The sequence below is a fragment of the Syngnathus leptorhynchus genome, chromosome 7, assembly GCF_054491065.1.
Source record: "Syngnathus leptorhynchus isolate UIUO chromosome 7, UIUO_Slep, whole genome shotgun sequence".
Classification (NCBI taxonomy): Eukaryota; Metazoa; Chordata; class Actinopteri; order Syngnathiformes; family Syngnathidae; genus Syngnathus; species Syngnathus leptorhynchus.
This window is the reverse complement of record NC_141201.1, coordinates 4,329,108-4,350,605: the sequence shown is the minus strand read 5'-3', so window position 1 is coordinate 4,350,605 and position 21,498 is coordinate 4,329,108. Positions and strand designations below refer to the sequence as shown.

The 21,498-nt window shown below is 43.8% G+C and overlaps 2 protein-coding genes across 3 annotated transcripts; both read left to right on the top strand.

Annotated features, from left to right (window-relative positions):
• The first annotated feature begins 3,587 nt into the window (after positions 1–3,587).
• LOC147054254 (histone H2A-like) lies at positions 3,588–4,441 on the top strand. Of its 2 annotated transcripts, none has more exons than XM_085916883.1 (2): positions 3,588–3,698; positions 3,965–4,441. In XM_085916883.1, the coding sequence occupies exon 2, from the start codon at positions 3,985–3,987 to the stop codon at positions 4,396–4,398; it is 414 nt and encodes a 137-aa protein (XP_085773009.1). In that variant the 5' UTR covers positions 3,588–3,698; positions 3,965–3,984; the 3' UTR covers positions 4,399–4,441. The 2 variants fall into 2 exon arrangements, with proteins under 2 accessions (XP_085773009.1, XP_085773010.1); XM_085916884.1 differs by having other exon boundaries at positions 3,695–3,842.
• Positions 4,442–5,265: 824 nt separating this feature from the next.
• On the top strand, positions 5,266–21,260 carry ppp1r37 (protein phosphatase 1, regulatory subunit 37). The gene is made up of 14 exons (XM_085916338.1): positions 5,266–5,685; positions 6,084–6,825; positions 12,213–12,310; positions 14,401–14,446; positions 14,729–14,829; positions 15,634–15,753; positions 16,449–16,599; positions 16,677–16,832; positions 17,227–17,339; positions 18,065–18,206; positions 18,313–18,479; positions 18,707–19,883; positions 19,974–20,064; positions 20,142–21,260. The coding sequence occupies exons 1-13, from the start codon at positions 5,677–5,679 to the stop codon at positions 20,048–20,050; spliced, it is 3,099 nt and encodes a 1,032-aa protein (XP_085772464.1). The 5' UTR covers positions 5,266–5,676; the 3' UTR covers positions 20,051–20,064; positions 20,142–21,260.
• The last annotated feature ends 238 nt before the right edge of the window (positions 21,261–21,498 follow it).

Sequence of the window (21,498 nt, the reverse complement as noted above, 5' to 3'; positions counted from 1 at the left end):
CTGGATGTCGTGTACGCTTCCAGTACGCTATGAGCAACTATACAAATTGTTTCTGAGATTTCTTAACACAGGGGGCAATGTTTGTGAAAAAGAGGAAATTAATGTACAAAAGAAAGTGGAAGGGATAGAGGCAACGAAAGGAGGGAGAAAGCCTGGCATAAAGATTAGATTTGCACTTGAAACATCTGCAAAGTCGTCCCGGCCCAAGCGAGCGCTTCCCCACAGGTTTGCGTGTGTCTGAGCTCACTGTTTCCCCTCTTTTTCACCTCTCACTCCCCCTTGTTTGCGCTTCGCTTCCTCTCTGTTCTACGTCAGCTTTGGCGCGATGCATCCGAGTACAGAGCCTTTCCATTTCCAAAGAAATTCTTAGATACTATTTTAGGTACTGATAATATGATGTTGCATGTGTCCTCACTAGTCAAAAAACAGCTTTCTGAATAATATTGTGTTTGTGGGATATGAGCTAAACATCAATTCACTCTTTTTTTATTCATCTTGAGAGGGGCGGCCATTTTTGCCACTAATTGTCAACTGAAAATGACATCACAGTTGCCAGGTCTCAGGTCACAACCAATCACCGCTCAGCTTCAGGGAACCGGTGAGCCGTGATTGGTTGTGACCTGAGACCTGGCAACTGTGATGTCATTTTCAGTTGACAATAAGTGGCAAAATGGCCGCCTCCTTAGATGGATGAAAACAGGTGGATTTTGCCTGTTCAATTCATTTAAATAAATTTTAGGCCACAAAACGTGTAATATTATATAATAAATAAATAAATAAATAATATAATCAAAGTAATAATATGTACAGCCCCTTAAAATAAAGGAAACAACGCTATGTTTGTACATGAGAATCTGAGCATACTTGTGTGTGTCACCACTACCCATCAATCCATATGTGTGTGTTCCCAGCACCACAATGAAAAACAGACTTATAAAATGACTCGTCCTGTCTGAGAATGAACTGATAAACCGATACCCCTGAAAGACCACACGCATGCCAGTCTGAGTAAAAAATAAAAAAACCTACATCCAGCTCCTATTTAAAAAAAAATCCACATGCTTTCGCCATTTCCCAAAAACTTCTCTGAGTCAACATCAGGTGTGTGTGTGTGTGTGTGTGTGTGTGTGTGTGTGTGTGTTTGTGTGTGTCGAGAGTCCACACGCATTCATACGCTCCAGCCACGAAGAGGCCACCTGGGTGCTGACGGCGCCCCGTCAAAGGTTGTTGTGGAAACAATGAGCACCATAGCAGGTGTCCCATCCAGACGTGTTTTGAAGATGCCCGCTAGTTAGAATAATGCATGGAAGTAATTATAGGATGCTTATATGTCCTAATATTGTCTTTTATTGAGTGAAAAAGACACATGTGGATTGTGTTTCTGGGGAGAAGTGCATGCAAAAAAACAGGTTGTATAAACATTCCTTGCATTCCACTTTGCTTGCTTGACTCGCAGCATGTTAGAAATCACATTTTCCAATGCATCTCTTTTTGCTACATTGCAGTGTCGATTTGAATTCGATTAATCGTTCAACCCTTAATTCTCAGTGGCTCAAATGCAAATATTACCACTCGCATCTCAACTTTGCCTTTTTAGTAGTGTAACAATTAGTTATGTAACCCCCAACTTCTTGAACCCTTTTTTTTTTTTTATCTCACTTTAAATGAAGTATTCTTTGGCACACAGGAATATTTTTGATGTCATACAGAGCACATGGATCCAACCCGCGGAAATCATGTCATAACATCCTGAGTGACAACTCGGGAATTCCTCGTCAAAAGAATAGAGACGTTCGGAGAAAAGTCCAGCTGTGAAATCGAGTAATATAAGGTGTTTATTAGCCAGCAGGGTGCCTCGGCTTTGTCGTGTTACGAGGCGAACGTGGTCTGGAAAACAACAGTTCGTGAAACGTCATCCAGAATCCAGCTGTTTTTTTTTTTTTTTTAAATGGAGACCCACCTCTGCGGGTGGAGTCCACTTGGGAAGAGACCCATGCCAGGACTGCCACTTCCTCTACAAGGCTGTTCTCAAGGAAGCGGGAGGGCCGGGAAACGGAAACTCCCTTAAACACATCATACGACATGTGGGAATTCATAAAAAGCATTGCAGCCATATCATGCTATGAGTGTGTTCAGTAGTAGACCATGTAAAGTCAAGTTAGGGATTTGTAAGTAGAAATTCACTCAATTCCTTCAAAAACTAAACTAGAATTGAAATGTTGATGGCGGCCATTTTGACACCAGGCTTAAAATGCAACCTAAAATAACATGGCATTCATTCTTTGTATCATATTCTGTTTATTGGGAACATTTTGAAATTAGAGATCAATCAAGAGGATTGTGTTCCACTTTTGAGGTTCCACTCGAATGGCTTTTAAGGGAGAACAGGAGCAAAGAGGAAGGAGAGAAAAACAGATGGTTTGCAGGCATGGACAGGTGGGATGGATTGGCGGAAAAATGTCTTTGTCCTTCATCCTTCTAATGATGTGATGATGTCCCTCTTTTGGTCAAAGCCCACACGCTTGTGCCAAATCCAGTCTTTTACGCCTCCCAAGGTCCACACTGGTGTTGAAAGGTGGGTACCGCCATATGGTAGTCATCACATCTGGCGCCGTGCCAGCGAGGAGGAAAAAAAAAAAAAAAAAAAGGTTGAGAGCGAGCAAAACCAGGAAGGAGACTTGGAGTGGAAAAATCTGTCAAACATTTCATCTATTCTTGACTCATCTACCTTCCAGAATTTCCAGAAATAGTAAGAACGGGAAGTCCTGCTTCCGGATACAGAGATATTTTTTATGATCTTAGCTTGGGAAGAAAACAATTCCCAAGAATGTATTAAGTGTCGTCAATGGATGTCGTCGATGGATATGTCTGACATAAAGCTGAATTACAGCTTTGGAGCTTCTGTCTCGCATCAAAGTGCACTTTGTGTGATTAGAATGATGATTATGCACTTGAAACTAGATCTTAATTGTGCAAATTACAAATTAGGCCAGACAAATAAATGACCAGATATGAATTTGAAGGAAAAGTTCAAATTTGGTGATGATTTATGACTTCGCTCATCCAACAATGTGAGTCTCCCGCTACAAATTCTGAAGTTCGCCCTCCCTTTGCCCTCCGCTCATCGAGTGCGACAATGAGACACAGAGAACACAGAGAGACATTTGGACTGTGCTTTATTAATTTAAAAAGATGGCAAAGGGCCAATCACAGAGTAGCCGGAAGACAAATTAAGCGAGGACCTTCCCCAGTAGGGCGTCCTTGAACAGATTGGACGCGAGGAAGCATGCAGGGATCAGCTACAGACGCCGCTTTTAACACTCTACTTATCTTTGGCGTCTTTCGACATTTAACATCTTGAAATCCAACTCAATAAAACTCAATAATAATTATAATAGCAATAATAATAAAATGAATAATAATAAGTAAAAATGAAAAATAAAATATGAAAAAAATAAAAATAAAAATAAAAATAAAAATAAAAATAAAAATAAATAAATAAATAAATAAATAAATAAATAAATAAATAAATAAATAATCAATCTGATGGTTTTGGATTTTTTTTCTTTTCTAAACGTTCTCTTTATTGACAATGAGCGAGTGCCAGGTGTCATCAATCAACATGTGGCTGTTGCTCTGGAATAAAAGCAGGTTGCTGAAGGCAAATTTCAAGGTCGAATTTTGAGCTGCCTGGCAAGGTAGGTAGCAGTGAAGTGGAAGGCAAAATGTGTGTTATGTGACTTCAGTTGTGTATCTTTAGAGTCCTGCTTGAAAGCTTGTAAAGGTAATGTGATGTTCAGCAATTGGTTGGTCTAGTCTTGGACTTGTGTTGAAATGGGAAGGTGGGCATTTTTTTTTCACTATTAACTGAACCAGAACATTTATAGTATTTGATTCCCAGATCACCTCATAGTCTTCAGGTCCATCAACCAAAAACTGATTTGTCATTCTGATTTTTGGACAGAATCCCGGCAGCGCCCGAACATGTCTGGCCGTGGAAAGAAACCTGCACGAAAGGCCAGACCCGTGGTTTCCAGATCTGTTCGGGCGGGCCTCACATTCCCAGTAGGCCGCATTCACAGGTTACTGAAGAAGGGCAACTACGCCGAACGTGTGGGCAGCGGTGCACCCGTCTACCTCGCTGCCGTCTTAGAGTATCTCTGCGCTGAGATCCTGGAACTGGCAGGCAACGCTAGCCAGCACAATAAGAAGAAGCGCATCTCTCCTCGCCATATCTTGCTGGCTGTGAAGAATGACGAGGAGTTCAATGGGCTTCTGGCTGGCGTCACCATTTCGGAAGGCGGTGTGATCCCCAATATCAATGCGGCACTTCTTCCCAAAAAGACTCAGCCATCCCAAGAGGAAAAGGCTTCTAATGTTCAGTCACAAGACTTTTAATTGGCATTTGTACAGTTTATTTAATAAAGGTATTTTCTTAATACTTGAGTGCTGAGTTTCTTGCATGTACAATATACAAAATGACCTCAATGCTACTTTGTTGATTGTATTTTACACAAAGGCCGTCGGAGACATGAAGTGCAAACTTTTAAGGTGAAGCTCAGTATGTTGTACTGCTGGAATCACAGTATCAAATATTTTTGAAAGATTATTAAAATTTGACTGCAGATTAATGTGGAGGTCTGTGCTACCACCTGCTGGTTGATTTAAAAAAAAAAAAATTCTCCACTTAGACATGAAAATATCAAGGGGAAAAATCGCTGTCAAGATACTGGGAAGTTTATGAGGAAATCACAATTCATGAACACTGGTTCAGAGGCAGGGGAATGAAAGATGAATAGTTTTTAAGTTGAGTCTTATTAAATTGCTTTATATTCAAATATATATATGTTCATGTATATGCTGTTGACACAGTCTGTCTTGACAATTTTAACAAAAGGGGTTTTTATTCAGTAAGGTACTGGAAGTATTTTTTTATGCTGATTCAATATGTTGAAACATTGAAAAAAATATGACAACTAGATTGATGTAAACTCCAAAACCTGGAGCCACAAGATGGCGCCATAGAGCGCAGATCCCCGTGCCACACACACGCGCGCGCGCGCACACAAACACGATTCCCTTTTCCCCGACTCCAAACTGTTAGTCAGAGCAATGTGTTAAAAATATATATATATATTTGCAAAATGTGGGAGGTTAATCTTTTTGGGAATTTACAGCATTGTAGAATTTTGTGGAAAACTACATGTTCCTAGGGAGATCTTTGCGTTTTTTGCAACACTAGTAAACGGGTGCTGCTGTTGAACGCAGCCGGGGTGGTACGACGCGCTGACGTCAGACGTGTGAACAACAAACGGTTGTTGGACTTTCACGAGCTAGCTTGCTCTCCCTCCGAATGCTCGCGTTGGAGAAAAAACACGTCCAACTCAGTGTACTTTTCACCACCTTGTCCGGCTACTGGATATAAACCATCCTCTGAAAAAGAGAACGCACGTTAGGACCGAGGGCAGGTGTCTCGTCGGGACGGAAGTTAACCCCACGGAGGAGACATGCCGAGGAGGACTCGTTGTGTGTCGGTGTGACGCCTGTTTCTTTTCCAGTGGTGTTCGGGGCGCTGGGGATGTGTGAGCCGTGTGTTCCGGTGCGACACCCGAAGTGAGACGACCGCAACGATTACTTTCCATACGGCCTAAATAATGGACTTCGAGGTGTTACGTGATGCGGCAGGTATGCGAGGATACGCGGGCCTAGATGTCATTGCGGGGCATCAACTGTAGCACGCTAGCTAACTGCAGTTCACATCGCCCAGTTCCAAATGAATAAGATTGTAACTGTAGAAAAAAAAAAAGACGAAAAGATTACTTTGCGAATGTAAGGTTCGGACTGGCTGACTGATAAGCTGGTGGTCCTCTATTCCTGCTGTCCATGTCCATCCATTCCTATTTGGTGTTAGAAAGTTGCTTCTTAAGTGTAATTGCAATTGCACATGTCACACAAGCATCTTCTGATGTGTTATTGATTACCTCGACACTAGCCCTCTAATTCAAAAAGCAATAATTAGAGGGTCCACTTAAGATTTTTTTTTACAACCTGTTCAGCTCATCCTTGTTAATTTGTCCATCCAGAGTGAAAGACTTTTGAGTTTAACTGGACATGTAAACATGAATATCGAAGAGCAGCGTCTCGATCTGTGCAATGTCAAGACCAAAACGAACATGGACGATGATCATCGTAACACTACCTTTGGCACGGATGGAGTCCGCATCTCTGAGCTGATCGTTGATGCCGATAGGCAAACTGTTGAAACCATGCCTCAGCTCACTGACAACCTTCAGGTGACCGAAGGGGATAACTGCATGGTGAAGGACACACTGGAAATCGACGAGGTTAATGGGAATAGACCAAGCGGTGGCCACACCGGGTCGCCGAACCCTACTGACTCATTCTTTCCTAATAACGGGGACCACAAGGACAACGCTGCTGCGGATAAAACGAAGGACCCGAAGGACACTGAACCCGTAAAGTTTAACGACCCGGCAGAAGATGACGACGGCGGGGAGATGGACATGGGTGTGGACCTGAGCTTGGACGAGAGCGGCGTGCTAGAGGCCGAGCCGACCGCTGTCGGGTCGCCGTCAGGTGATATTTCAGACACTTCTAGTCAAGTTATCCCGGCCGACAGCGAGGCCGAAAGCCAGTCGGACGCTGAACATCCGGGCGAGTCGTCTGGTGCGGACCACGCCGTGCTGTACCCCACAGTGGAGGAAGAGAACGATAAACACAAACTGAGTGGCAAGAGGGTGACGTTTCCGTCAGATGACGACATTGTTTCTGGAGCAGTGGAACCAAAGGACCCCTGGAGACATGGTAATTAATACACTCTGTGTGTACGTGTGAAAATGTGTGTGTCTTTCTACTTAAGTGTGAAGATGATCTTTATCAGTTATCATGGAAGCTGTTCAGTGTACCTGCATGAACGTGCCTCGAAGCCCGCCTAGATTTCCATCCCACAACAGTGACATGAAACCAATTGAATCCAAACATGCGCCACTTTGGCCCGTCAGTATGAAAGTACAAAAATGAGCAAAATCACGAGGGAGAAAAAAAAAAAGTCATTGTGTTATTTGAACAAAAGTTATGACGCTAAAATATATTGTGTTTCTTTGCTGATCATTTCACATACGTGCCTTCCTGTTTACTGTGTCCGCTCCTTTCTATGGAATATGAAAACGCAAATGCACTGCCTTGCCAAGTCCTCACCCCTTTTAAAAACACAAGTCCAAGTCTTTAGTTATAAAAAAAAAAAAAAAAAAAAAAAAAAACCTGCGTGACAAAACGGTTAGTCACAATTTCCGTAGCCACCAAGTCCACCGCTGTGCCTAAAATGACAGATACAGAACCTTGAGCATTACAAGTTTTGGTGAAATTAATATGTATTAAAACTGAAAGAGATAAGCACTGTAAAAGTGGGCGGATCTCATTTTTATGTTGTATTTACACGAGTCCAGGAAGTTGATGCCGGACATGGCACAGCCGTAATTGTGCCGCTTGTTTGCTGGCTCACAGCGAGGTGTGTTTGTCATTTGAGCAGCTCAGTCGAGCGGAATGTTAAGCCCAGTGTAGTTTTGGAGTCAAGGCATTACTTCATCTTAAACCATAGCACACAACCAAATCATAAAAACAACTATGAATTTGGGCTTGTGATCAAAATGCCAGGAGCTTTTTTTTTTTTTCTTCTTCTTCTTTCCCGAACGACAAAGTGAGTCACTGTTCAGAGCAGAGCTGAATAAATAGCAAGTGTAAACTCTAGAAGTGCAACTCTAGATTGCAGTGGCAAATGAATGACTGACTGACTGGGGAGGTATCATGACTTGCTGCCTGAACCTGGAGTCAGGAGGAACAATGGTCAGCCTGCTAGGATCGTGTTTCCAATTTGCCGTCGGGGCTCTCGATTTGGCAGCATCGCCGTGACTGAAAATCTACACAGACAGAACTAAAAAGTCAGCTAACAGAAGCAACACTTGTGCTCTGGCATCCACATGATTACTCGAGGTGGGACGGTGCAGATAACGTTTTGGGCCAGGCTTCGCGATATTTTCTACTCGAGTTCTGTTTCACGGCAGCGCGGTAGCCCCGGGCCAACGTTCATGTTGAACCCTGCAAAAACACATTAATGCAAAATGAATCGTAAAACCAAATCTCTAAGAACGCATTGTCTCATTCAGAGTGTACCTAAAACAGAGCCCTGTTGCATCCCGAATACAATAATGCAATCGTATCATGAGAGTGCTTTGGCCTACGTTCAGCCCCCGTCTTTTGTCTTCAGACCTACCTGATATATCGGGTTATTAGTGGTTCTATTATACTGGTCGGGCACCTAGTGACACACTGTTATAGCGTTACAGGTCGGTTCAGGTCATTCTACAAACAGTAGAATCAAAAAAAATGTTTCGTTGTAACCAACAATCATTAAACTGTGCTTTTGGTTGTGCAACGATAACCTTTGAGTGTTCCATTGACCCAGTTTGTGTAATCAAAAAAAAGGCAAATGAGAGTCAAATTTCCAACTGAAATTTTTGATTTTTCCATTTTATGTGTCAAGCAGTGATTTCTTATCTCATACTCAATTCTGTGTAGGCAGGCCTTTGCGCTCGCTCGTCAAACAGGAATTCCTTGCTCTCCCACTCGTGTACCTGCTCCGTGGGCCGAGAAAAATATTATTTTAACACTCCACGCGAGCCCGCTTTGCACATTAAATACCCCCTTTATTTAAAAATAGAACTCTTTTGTACCCTTCATGGTACCATCTGGTCCCACTCACCAGTCATATGCGAGATCTGGTTTTGTATTTTGAGGACTGATAATGTTTTGTGGATTTTCCAAGGCTTCCGAGTGGTACTTATCGTGTTGTCTGTGGATTCGTTAATTCGACAACGGCAAACTGGTTTTTGTTTTAATATTTGCAACGCTAGTTTGTCGGAGTTTTGTCCAGACGAGTTTGAGCTCCCAGAATCGGAGCCTCAGTTCTGCCCCCACCCAACCAACCACCCACCTCTGTCCAAACAGTCAGCTGTCAAGTGTGAATGACGTTGCCCTGGTGTCCCGGGAGCGTTGCCGCAGGCGTCTATTTTGAAAACTGGCACGGGCATGTTGAGCGGCAGCTGATGTCAATCGGCGCTCGAAGGCAATTTTCACTTGAATCTGCCGGAATTGAAACTCGCATCGTTTATAATCGCTCCTAAAGTTCTTGCCTCTGTCTGATTTTGGGAAGATGATCCACTTCCTGTGATGCAGCTTGTGCATTTTAATGTCAACCTTTGCGTTCAATGTTCAGTGACCTTTAAAGGCCGATTGGCCTAACAACAGTGTTTGCCAAAGGCTCAGGTTTCCCCGCACACACAAAAATGTCAGGTAGGTCTTCCCGCAAGACAAAGTGTTTGTTTACAGCTGCTGTATTTACAACAGTAACACAAATAAATGACTGAAACTCAGTTTGGATGGACAGAAAGAGGTTTGATACATTTAGTAGCGGTGTAGAACTTTTCGTACGTTTGCCGAGCTAATTGGGCTACGTGAGTTTTTAAGATACAAGCCGTCACATGACCGAGCCAAACTTTGACTTGTGAGCAACAAATTGAGATACGATAGCTCGATGATGTTAGCGCAAACTTTACAGCTAGCAAAAGAAAAACAGGAAAAAGATAAAGAGGCTTCCTTCAAGCTGTTTACTGCCGCTCCCTGTCAAAGTTAACCGTTGAATTAAACATAAAATGAAAATTACACGAGTATTTAAAACAACCTTACAACGTCGCCTCGGGAAAGTCGGCTTATTATTATTATCCTATGCTAAGAACGATTAATACCGCCGTCTCCTTCGTCTGCAATTTCAAAAAGTGCTGAAAATCATGAACACAAAACGATATTATTCATTCTTAAGACTTCCAAATCATTATCGGGGCAAATTCCTCTCTTGCCTCGATCCTGCGGGAAATAAGATGGTAGCTCACATGAGGACCACAGTTGGATTTGCCATTCTTCATTATTTTTTTATAAAAATGTATGTATACACTCGATTAACCTTGGCAAGCTGAATGGAAGTGTGGCACTCATGTGGCTTAATGTTGTGGCCGGTGAGTTCATATCTGAGACGGAGTGGATTATCATAAGCTGTTTGCATTCCAGTATCTGGAAGAGCTCTGTTTGCAATTTCGTCCATCGAACGACCAAAACGCTTTACTGGCTATCGACTCGAGAGACTCAGGAAGTAATCAATACGCGACGACCATTCATCATTCTTTCCTTTTCGCACAAAGCTAATTGTTCCAGACGATTGTTTGCTAATTGTGTATCACTCTACCGACTAACCCGGAGTTTGTTTAGTGGGCGGTGGAATATAAACCAGGTCAACGCCTTGTAGGTTAGGCAAGTGGTTTTATTGAAAGGCCGACTGCTTAATTCAAAGGATGATATGATCCACATGCTATAGACACGTATGTCCTTGAGTGTTGGTCAAACGGTTGACACGGCAACCGTGACCCGTTAGGCTATATCAAGGCTTTTATTGTAGCTTTCAAAAGTGCAAAGGTCGAAGTACTCCACAAACAGATTAGAAAGGTATGAAATTCAAACAGTGCAGAAGGATACCAGGACAACTGTCCAACTGGATTTAGAGACTTAAATAAAAATTGGTCACCTTGCTGACTCAGCAATCCTGCGAGTTAAAAAAAAAAAATGAATCGATGCTACCTTCCTTTCAACAGATTTATCTTCAGACCTCCGCTGACCCCTCAGTTTAAGCCTCTTAAACTGGGATTGCAGTTTGTCTCGTTTAGACACCGTCAGCATCTCGACCTTTTCACACCACGCCAAAGGACCTTTTTGTTTTTTGTGGCTACCTCTGCTTCCTCCGAGCATGCTTTTTCAAAGATGTTTTGGAGCTGCCGTTTCCCCCTCCTCCCAGTCACCACTCCCTCCCGGCATGTCCCGGCAGCACAGGAGGAAGTGATGAAAAACAAAAGACGGGAGAGATATTTTAACTCATTCGATGCCATTGACGGCTATAGACGTCAACGATATTAACTGGGTTGCCAGTGATTGAGTGAATGAACCGGCCATCTCTTGACTCTTTCTACTCGACTATGATCTTTCCGAGCCTTTGCGAGGTTTGAAAAGTTCCCTCCCAAGCCGTTACACTCCTGAAATCAAAGACTCGAGTGTGTGCGTTGAATCGCATGAGACCACCAGCAGGCAAACTCCACCTTCCCTCTGGAAGCGTTGCGCCACCTCAACTCGGCACAATCGCTCTATTCCAAGGACTCGGTGTTCGCTGGAAGGGGACACCCTGTACCGTTCAAACTTGTAAGGTTGCACACGTAAAATACTCTGAGCAGTGCAACCTTGCTTTGTGGAATTAGAAAAAGAATCTGTCAAGTATATCTACAGTGGCTTGTATTGATTGATTGACGCAGACGGAGTCGCACCTTGACGAGACGCTGGAGAATGCTGACTTTTGCTGAAAGTTGAACTGACCTACAAACTGCGGGCACGTTTGCCCTAACCACAAACTTGCTTTTTTTTTTTTTTTTTTTTGTGATTTCACCACATTGCAGTCTTTTCTGTTCTCTCTGTCACATTCCACTCAAATCAGAATGGCAGGTTTGAATATTTACAAGTCACCTAATTGTCGTCCCTCCAAATTTTATTCGCAACAATCAAGACACAACTCTCAAAACTACCGAGAAACACAAAAGCAGCAAACACAATGAGCCAGAGGTTTTTTTAACATGAAGTGATGCAATTAAACTCTTGTCCCCCCCACCCCTCCCTCCCCCACACTCCATTCCTGTCCTAATATTCATGCCTCGACAGAGTCATACCGACACTCCTCTCGTCTATATTTATCAAAATACCCGTGCTTGGACTGAGTAAGTTCTGAAACACTCTGACTGTAATTACATTAATTAGTTAGTGCTCACTGCTCACTTCTTCATCTCAACTTAGTCATGATGATAATGCTCAGAAGTAGGATTTGTAAGATGAGTCAAGCTGCTCTTAGCGTGAAACATCTAAATCTCCAAATGAATGCACACGTCTTAAAGTATGCCACAATTGATGTGAAACTGTGTTTAGATTTCACAAGATCTGACAGATTTACGTCTGCAATAACTGCTCATTTTATACACATACATTTCGGGAAAGTACCGAAAGTAGCAACGTCCAAAAAACGTAAACGCTCTTCCATTGTGCTTTTGCAGCTCAGAATGTGACGGTGGACGACATCCTGTCTTCGTATAAGCAGGCCTGCCACAAGCTCAACTGTAAACCCATTCCCAAAGTGCTCAAACAGATTCAGGTGAGACACACACACACACTCACAGTTGTGTAAAGATAAAACACCTTTGAAAACCACACAGAAGAATAGAGACTGGGAATTATGTCACATGGCACATTAAATGTAATCACCCCCCCCCCCCCCCAGCCACCTTCCAGAACTCCCCCTCGGTTCCATTTGCTCTCTAATTTGATGTACCCGACTGCAATTTACTGCAGTCTGGGTTCTTGCTGAGTCTGCTACCCTGAAGCTAGCAACTGCTCACCGGCGTGGGTGTTAGCATCACTCGGCTCCGACAACTCGAGTCCACGCGCAAAAGAACCACATCAAACTTGACCCCCCCGACCCCTCCCTCCCTCACTCAAAATCATGACAGCCTGTTCTAGAACCAGAACAATCTGATGCAACTTTAACTTCTAGGAAATCCAAGATTATTTTTTTTTCCTCTATGAGATAAGGCACAAAGGCTCGTGTTTGTAGTCTCTTATTTTCTTTTGCAGCCTCGTCTTGTGGGTTAGCCCAGCAGTCATGTGTCCCATAATCCCTCTGTCAAATCCAAAGCGGCGAGGATCGCCTTTGTATATGAATTAGCACACATGATCGCCGTGGGTTTGAATCCCTTTCTTTGCACTTTTTTTTTTTCTTTTTTTTTGCCTGAGTTAAAAAGTCCATAGATCAGCGGCCCGCAATTGAAGAAGGAGTTTTTCGATGGCTACCGTTAGGTCAAGAGACTCAACAAAGGAATCCCCCCCAGCTAGCACTGCCGGTCAGCCGAGAGTTAACGTCACAGCTACTTGAGGAAAAACACATCACACTGCTAAGCTGATGCTCAAGCCTTCACTTTATGGTCTGGGTACATTTCCACTCACCCACAGTATGGCGGACCAGATCACCGGCCCCTTTCCGTCCTTTCTTCCTTTTCATATTCTGAGGAATCAGTTCGGATTTTTTATTATTTTTTTTAATATTTATTGGTCAAATAAAGATGACCAAAAAAAAGTGTTCAACAGAAGTAGAAAGAAGTCACGTTTAGTCATATTTGTGATGCTTGGCTTTTTTTTTAATACTGAGTAATCATTTCAGTAAGCATCCATGTTAGTCAAATACAACTGTTTGTCCATTTTCGGGTTTTTTTGCAGGAAGAGTTTGGTCGACCCTGCCCCTTCCCCGCTAAATGCGGTCTTTATTAAGACCACGTCATGCATGCGGCAACTTGCCAGATGCCCTCCCAGTAGGGTTGGTGTGTTGTTTGTGTCGTTTGTAAAAGATGGCTGTTTAGCAGCTGCATGATGAATGCCTTCGCCAATGCAACTGCCACCACAGTCTTGTCACCAAGAATCCAAACAAAGCAAAAAACGGTTTTGTCCTATGGGAAAGCAAATGTGCGCTAGACAGTGGAACTTAAATGGAGCTTTTTCCCTATTTCAAAGCTCTCCAAATATTGTATTTATTTTATTCACCCGATTGTATTAGTTTGTGCTCTTCTATCTTTTATATATTGTATCGTGTTGAGAGTAAAGGCACAGGAGGATGCATGTGATTGGGGGAAAAAAATCTTCTTGTCAACTCTGAATCTTTCTATATTAATGACCTCGTCTTACACGCCATTGCATATATGTTGCATCATGTCAAACGAGTTTATCAAGACCCGATGAGTCATGCGAAGGGGGGGGGGCACGTCCAGGCAGGCTCAGATAATTACCAGCGGTGTGGCACGAGGGCAGAGGTCACGGGGTTCATGCTGAATGGGGATGGAGAGCCAACTATTTGCTGGCACATAGTTTCGAGGGCAGCGCTCCCAGTGTTTGCGTGGGCGAGCGTATGAGCAGAGCATGAGGCAAAAAAAGTACAGTTTGGTTTGATGTGTGCGCTGCCTGACGAGTTCATTCGATTCAGTTACATGCGCAAAGAAACACTCAAAACAGGAAAGCGCTTGATTTATCAAGCAAATGTCTATCTCAGATTACAGAAGAGGAAGGGGTTTTTTTTTCTTAGTGGTTTGTGTGGTGTGGAGATGTTTCAAAATACGCAATGCAATCTGTGATTTCATAAGGAAGTGTTTCGTCTCACTTGTGCTAATATATGTTTTTTTATGATTATTTTTAATGCAGGAACTTATAGACCTGACCCAGCGAAATGAATGCTTGGATCTAAAAGGTAAGCACCAAAAAATAAATTTAGCTTAAGATGTTTGACAACAGGTGTCACTCGTCTGATTTGAAAACAAGTTATTTGTTTTGTAGCTTTTACTGTATATAATATGAGGTGCTCATACATTTATTTGGGTTGACAGTCATAATGGGCCCTCTGAAAGAAGCTATGATTACAATGCGATTAAAATGAGTGTCACAATACAGCAAAACCTCCCAAATTTATAATATTTGACTTTTGGGCGTGTTTAATGTAAGACGTTTGTTTGTTTTCTTTCTTTGTGCACAGGTGAAAAGTTGGACTACAAGGCGTGCGAGTCCCTGGAAGAAGTTTTAAAGAGAGTTCAGTTTAAAGTGATCAACCTGGAGCAGACCAACTTAGATGAAGATGTAAGAAGAAATCTGTTTTATTCCTAAGAATTTTTTTTGGGGGGGGGGCGGCATCAGGGGATTTCCGATTACACCGCAGACCCCCTTGGGGCTCGGGCAGGCTCGATAGCGCCGACCCGAGGGACGAATCCCGTCACAAGATGACAAATATACACATTGTGAGGTTTATTTTAAGTCGCAGACACAAGTTGTTCTCGCAGCCAGAGTGCGGTCGCGCCGGCATGAAAGGCTCACTCTAATTACGGGCTTGCTGTTTTCTTCTGCTGCTCTCACAACTTATCCTCCTGCAAATAAATGCAGACAGCCAAACGAACGGGTGCCTTTGCAGCGGAGGCAGCAGATGCGCCGGCCCAACGTAGGCCTAACAGGAATGAGTCACCGAATAACATCGACTCAGCCTGAGATGGTTGAGCGCGAGTGAAATAAGAAGCTGAAAGGAAAAAAAAGAGAATGGTGTGATAAGGGCATGTTGACATACGGCTTGATGGCTGACATTTTTCAAAGGCATTTCTCAAAACCCGACAGGGTGGACTTCTTTAGAACTGGATGTGACTCACTTTCAAGCCGCCCCGAAGATAAACACACCAGTAGTCAATCGTATCCCGACGACACACACCGAGACGTGTAATGATGTAATTTGACACCAATGACCTATCACGTCTCATTTCTTTTATTCCTCTTCTGCAATTGAAAATGATAACATGGCACAAACCTTGTTCAGCATAAGTCACCTGTGGCTCAATTGTTGACATTTATTTTATTTTTTTTATTTTATTTTTTTATGAATTTATTTTTCTTTCTCAGGGCGCCTCAGCTCTGTTCGACATGATCGAGTACTACGAGTCGGCCACGCACCTCAACATCTCCTTCAACAAGCACATCGGCACGCGGGGGTGGCAAGCCGCCGCTCACATGATGAGGAAGGTGGGATTGGTTTGAATTCATTTTGTAATGATACAGTCATAGAATTAGTCTTTTTTTTTTAGCTGAGCTAAAATCCTCGTGGAATTATGACCACACGAGGAGGCTCACTAGTCACCATAAGTGTGTTGTAATGAAGAAATCCTCCCGGGAGAGCTTTCAATTCCCGTCTGACATGACAAAGTGTCAACTCATGGGATCCAATACAAGAACTGCATCAAACATTCAACTAAGATCATATTGAAGTCTGTGTTTTGACGGACATTTAAGTGGATTCACGGAATACACGTTGAGCAAAAAAGGCAATATGGCCTTCCGTCAGTGTAACATTGTGACACATCCGCTCACAGCAACAAGGACGTTTGCAGGCTACTCAATGTGATAGATGACTCAAGGCCGTCACTTGACAAGCCGCATTGTCTTGGTTTCCATGTATTATATTATTTATTCATTACATTGCATCAAAACAACCATAGGGAAGGGTTTTGTTTGGTTTCCTTAAAACTGCAAACCTGCCTTGTCTCAAATAGTGGCCTGTGCTCTAATAATAGCCGCTGAGCCTCACTTAATCTCTTTGACAAATAGAAGCCAATTTGTTTCGCTTCTTCTAGTTTTTAATCCTTTAAGGGAGACATTAGTAAATGCAGAGTATCGCCTATCATGCAAGACGATTTTTTTTTTTTTTCCGCCACCATCAGACGAGCTCTCTGCAGTATCTGGATGCCCGAAACACGCCCCTGCTGGACCACTCGGCTCCTTTCGTGGCTCGGGCGCTCAGGATCAGCGGCAGCCTGGCGGTGCTGCACCTAGAAAACGCCGGCCTGTCCGGCAGACCGCTCATGATGCTCGGTATGTGCGAGACAAAACGCCGACCGCGTTCGAGGAAGGAATCGATTTCATTCTCTCCGTCATGTTGTGTTTTTCAGCGACGGCCCTGAAGATGAACATGAACCTGCGGGAGTTGTACCTGGCCGACAATAAGCTCAACGGCCTGCAGGATTCGGCCCAGCTCGGCAACCTGCTCAAGTTCAACTACAATATTCAAATTCTGGACCTGCGCAACAATCACATCCTGGACTCGGGTACTCGAGCAGCCCCTTGTGTTTTGATTCGTGCCGATACTAAAGAGACTCGTGAGCTCATCCGCATCCGAGTCTCTTTTGCCCACGCGTTCATTTCATCTCCATTTATGTAACAGATGCTCAGAACACAAAAATATCTCTCAGCTTGAGACTTGATTGAGTCGCGGCTGATGAATACGATGATATCATTTTATCCTTGTGAGTTAAACTGAGTTATTTTTTGTCGGGAAATTCTCTTATTTTGACTGGTTCTTCATTTTTGTCCAGCGCATATTAGTCATAACGTATTGACTCGTCGCATGCACGGACGCTAACGTGATATTTTGCCGGCTTGGGCGGGGGACGCAGATGGACTGACTTTTGCTGGCGTGGGCGTGTGGGGTTGTCGTCACAGGTTTGGCCTACGTGTGTGAAGGACTAAAAGAGCAGAGGAAAGGCCTCGTCACATTGGTGCTATGGAACAACCAGCTGACGCACAACGGCATGAGCTACCTGGCAGCTGCACTGGTACACACACACACATGCACGATGACAAGACAATAGGTGGCTTATTTATTACAATTATTTTAAGAAATTAATAATAAAAAATAAATACTAAAATAATAATCCAAAATAAAATGTATATATTGCAATAAATCCTAATTGTAGACTTAGTTCCCTTCAGAAAGCACGACTTGATGATACTGCATTAAACGTTCACATCTGATTCCGTGGCCGAATGACTAAAAACAAAATTCATCGATTTGTTTTGATGAGTCATCACCTCCTCGTCACATTGATGGCCGGCCAATAAGGAGCTCATTGTTTGCGGTTCCCCATTTAGATATTACTGACTGCCAGCTTGTCAGAGAAGCACAAACTCTGTTCTGGTGGTTTTGTCCTTTTCACGCTTGGCGGCATTGATTGGAACTAATGCATGTTTGGATTGAAATGTCACACTTGGTTCTCCAACTTTTATAGCCAATACTTCCTGTGGCTGTCAATATTACTCTGTCACATCTTACATTAGTCTTTAAAAAGTCTTAAAGGCTATATTTACTAACTTTGTAAAAAATGAAAGAAAGAAATGCATGGGAAGAGGACCTTGAAATAATGACATATTAAATTTCCGTCATGAAATAATGAAGGGACATAAAAACACAATTAGATTTATTTTTTTCTAAACGGTTTAGCCTTAACCTTGAGGTTATCGCATCGCTTGTAAAGTGTTTGCTGCTTTTACATTCTCCCAGCCTTGCACCCAGAGTCTGGAGACGCTCAACCTGGGCCATAACTCAGTGGGCAACGAGGGCGTCCACAAGTTGAAAGACGGACTGATCGCCAATCGCTCCGTGCTCAGACTGGGCCTCGCTTCCACTAAACTGTCCTGTGAAGGTGACAAATTCCGGCCATTTCCGGTTGAACAGTTTCAATATTTTTTTTTTTTGTGTGTGTGCATTTTTCCACCCCGGTGCTTATTTTTCCGCCTTGTCCACTGCAGGAGCGGTGGCGGTGGCTGAATTTATCGCCGAGAGCCCGAGGCTGCTGCGTCTGGATCTGCGGGAAAATGAGATCAAAACTGGTGGACTGATGGCTCTGTCGCTCGCCTTGAAAGTCAACACCTCTCTGCTACGTCTCGACCTGGACCGGGAGCCCAAGAAAGAAACTGTGAGCAAGTCAATTATTCACGTGTGAGAAGAAAAAATATTGTGTAATGAATCATTTTTATTCAAATGAATGTGAGACAGGGTTCCCATGGGAAGTAAAAAGGTCCTGAATTTAATCGTGATTCTAATAATCCAAATTGACACTGTATTTCATTCACTATAAAGCTAAGGAGGTTACCAAAGCTTAAAATTGTGAATTTGAGTCTTCGCACGGTTCATGTCGTGCAGGTGAAGAGCTTCATCGAGACCCAGCGTGCCCTGCTGGCCGAAATCCAGAACGGCTGCAAGAGGAACTTCATCCTCGCCAAAGAGAAGGAGGAAACGGAGCAGATGATGAGGCAGTCGGTATCCATGGCCGAAATCGCCACCGAGGACGGAACGCGAGAAGAAGAAGGCGAGGAGAGCAACGACGGGAGCCCAGAGGATAAAACGGAAAGCCAAGAGCAGCCGAGCGGCGAGTCGGAGGCGAGCGCCAAAGTGAGCGTTTCGCCAATCAACCTGGACTCTGACTCAGACACTGAAGATGAGGAAGAAGTGATCACGAAAGCCTCGACCGAGACTAAAGCGGTCCAAAGTCCCACTCCCCCTCAAACCGAAGTGGTAGCGCCCGCATCGAGTTCCTCACACGTGACCCCGCCGCCCTCAACGAACATCATTTCAGGAATCACCGTCACCAACAGCCCGGTTCCTCTGGGCACGCCTCCCTCGCCGGGCCGCTGCATATCAGTCTCCAGTCCCGGGCGAGGTCATAAGATTTTCATGGTGACTCGGGTTGAGAGCCCGCCTGAACCTCAGATTGCTGCCGGCCACACCGATGGGGCGTCAAAGAGGACGTCAGAAACTAGCGCAACCACCCCCAAGCAAATCCAGCCCACGCAGGAGGATGTCCACGATGACACGACGCTGAAGCGCACCCACGACCACGATGTCATCGGCAACACTTTAGAACCACCATTGACGAGTTCGTCCGCTCAGCCTGAAGCCCCCCCACCCCAGACCCCCTGTGAGGAGCTTAAAGAAGCTCCTGTAGTGGAGGAGAGCGGAGCGGCGTCGCCGGAAGCCACAAGCGGAGACGCCAAAGAGGAAATCCAGACATCCGCACCCACGCCGGACCAATTAACGCAAGACTGTGAGCATCAGGACGACGCAAAAGAGGTGAACGCCAGCCCCCCGACTGTGACTGAGGACGACAGCCACGGTCCTATACTGGACGGGGAACATCAGAAAACTGAACCAGACGGACAAGAAGTAGCACAGCCCGTTCCCGCCGACCAACCCGAAACGGAGGACTCCGTCGACCAGGGAGTGGCCAGTTCGCTTTTGCCCAACGGCCTGAAACCCGAATTCTCCCTCCACCTCCTCGACAACGACGGCCCCAAACCCGGGAGCTGTGTCATGGAACACGGTGTGTGTGCGCGTCTATGAGCCGCGATACTTGATACACAAATGCATGGATGAATATTTCATGTATGTGTTTTGTTGTTGGCTATGGTAGTGAGTGTGAGCTGCACACAAGACCTGGAGGAGCTGCTTCTCGAAGCCAGTTTGGACACTGGAAGAGATGCACCCTGAAGAAGGTTTGACAGGTAGCCAAATCTTTTTATTTTTTAACTTTTTTTTAGCTTCCTTTCTGCGTTCTCAGCTAACTTCCTATCTTCCACAGGTCCTGTGAGGACAACAGGAGTCAAGAACACAAGAGTCAAAAACACTCTAATGATCTCAACGGGTTCTGTAGAGAATCAACAGACACTCAAAAATCAACGTGACGTCACTACATCAACCACCAAAGCGTGTGCGTGTGAGGAGGACAAAGACAAAGTAACCATGCTGTCATCACTACATTTGTGATTCTTTCCACGGCAACAAGGACAGACGAGAGTAGGGCGGGAAAAAAAAAAAAAAACACTAACCAAAGACCAATCCAGGTGTGCGTGTGTCTTCAGGAAAGCTTTTAACCGTAGAACGTAAACTTCCCTGACACAATAATTGTGGGAGCCGGCTGAGGGCACCATCCGGCTTTAATGTCACACCACTGTATCCAGTGACCATCAAGAGTTTTTTTTTTTTTTTTTTTTTTTGTCCTCCTCATCCATCGTTCCAATTTTGAAGGGACCTCCGCCTAAGTGACCCCGCTTCTCGTTTTTTCTCATTTCTAGTTGTCACTTTGGCCCCCTCAGGAATCAACACAAAGCAAACCCGAAGCAACGACCTCCACTGCTTGCATTACGGGTTGCTCAAATCAATAGAACATCTCTTCTTCACCCCTTTCACTCTTTGGGGGATTTTTTTTTGCACCTTTGACAAATCATTTGTATTTATTTGATGAGTTTTTTGGATTTATCCAATCCCCCCTTCTTGATTTATTTTTAAACCCCACCCTGTATTTGATTTGTATATTTCAATAGAGCAAATATTTAGGTTGTTTATTTTATTTTACATTTTTTGGAGGGGAAGCGCAAGTTTGGAGTGGTTGACTTGTTCAGTAGCAGTCGGGGTGCATTCCTGACAAAGCAAGTAATGTAACCAAGAAGCGACATGTCACGTGGTGTCGTTGACGCTGAGTCTCCGCCAGAGGGCGCCGCTCCTTCACGCCGCTGCTCGCCAAGTCATGTGAGTCCGCCAAAGCAGGCCGCTTCTCCGTTTTGCACCCCACTGTTTGTAAATGCTTTAATTTTTAGACCTTTTTAATAAATGGTTAACTTAATTCAAAACTGTGCTGGTAATCACAAAGATATGTATGGCGAAATTTGTTCCACTCAAATAAATGCATGTAATGACTCGACCACTTTATTTCATTTATTTACACGGGTTGCATAACAGTAAGGTTATGGGGCTTTTGAGAGGACTAACGTATAACTAAACTAAAATCTCTAATCTGCTACATGCTCAGAATTTTTTATTTTTATGTCATGTTCTTACAATAAATCAAACGATGAGAAAATTTATAATCAAACATTTGTAGGTCCAAATATCTAAATTAATCCAACAATTATGAATAATATACATGTGCTATATGTTTT

Bases quoted from the DNA above. Each gene is read 5' to 3' on its own strand.
- ppp1r37 (XM_085916338.1), top strand. The intron at 6,826-12,212 runs GTAATTAATACA...GTGCTTTTGCAG, and splicing joins AAAGGACCCCTGGAGACATG to CTCAGAATGTGACGGTGGAC. The intron at 14,830-15,633 runs GTAAGAAGAAAT...TTTCTTTCTCAG, and splicing joins AGACCAACTTAGATGAAGAT to GGCGCCTCAGCTCTGTTCGA.
- LOC147054254 (XM_085916883.1), top strand. From the start codon at position 3,985: ATGTCTGGCCGTGGAAAGAAACCTGCACGAAAGGCCAGACCCGTGGTT.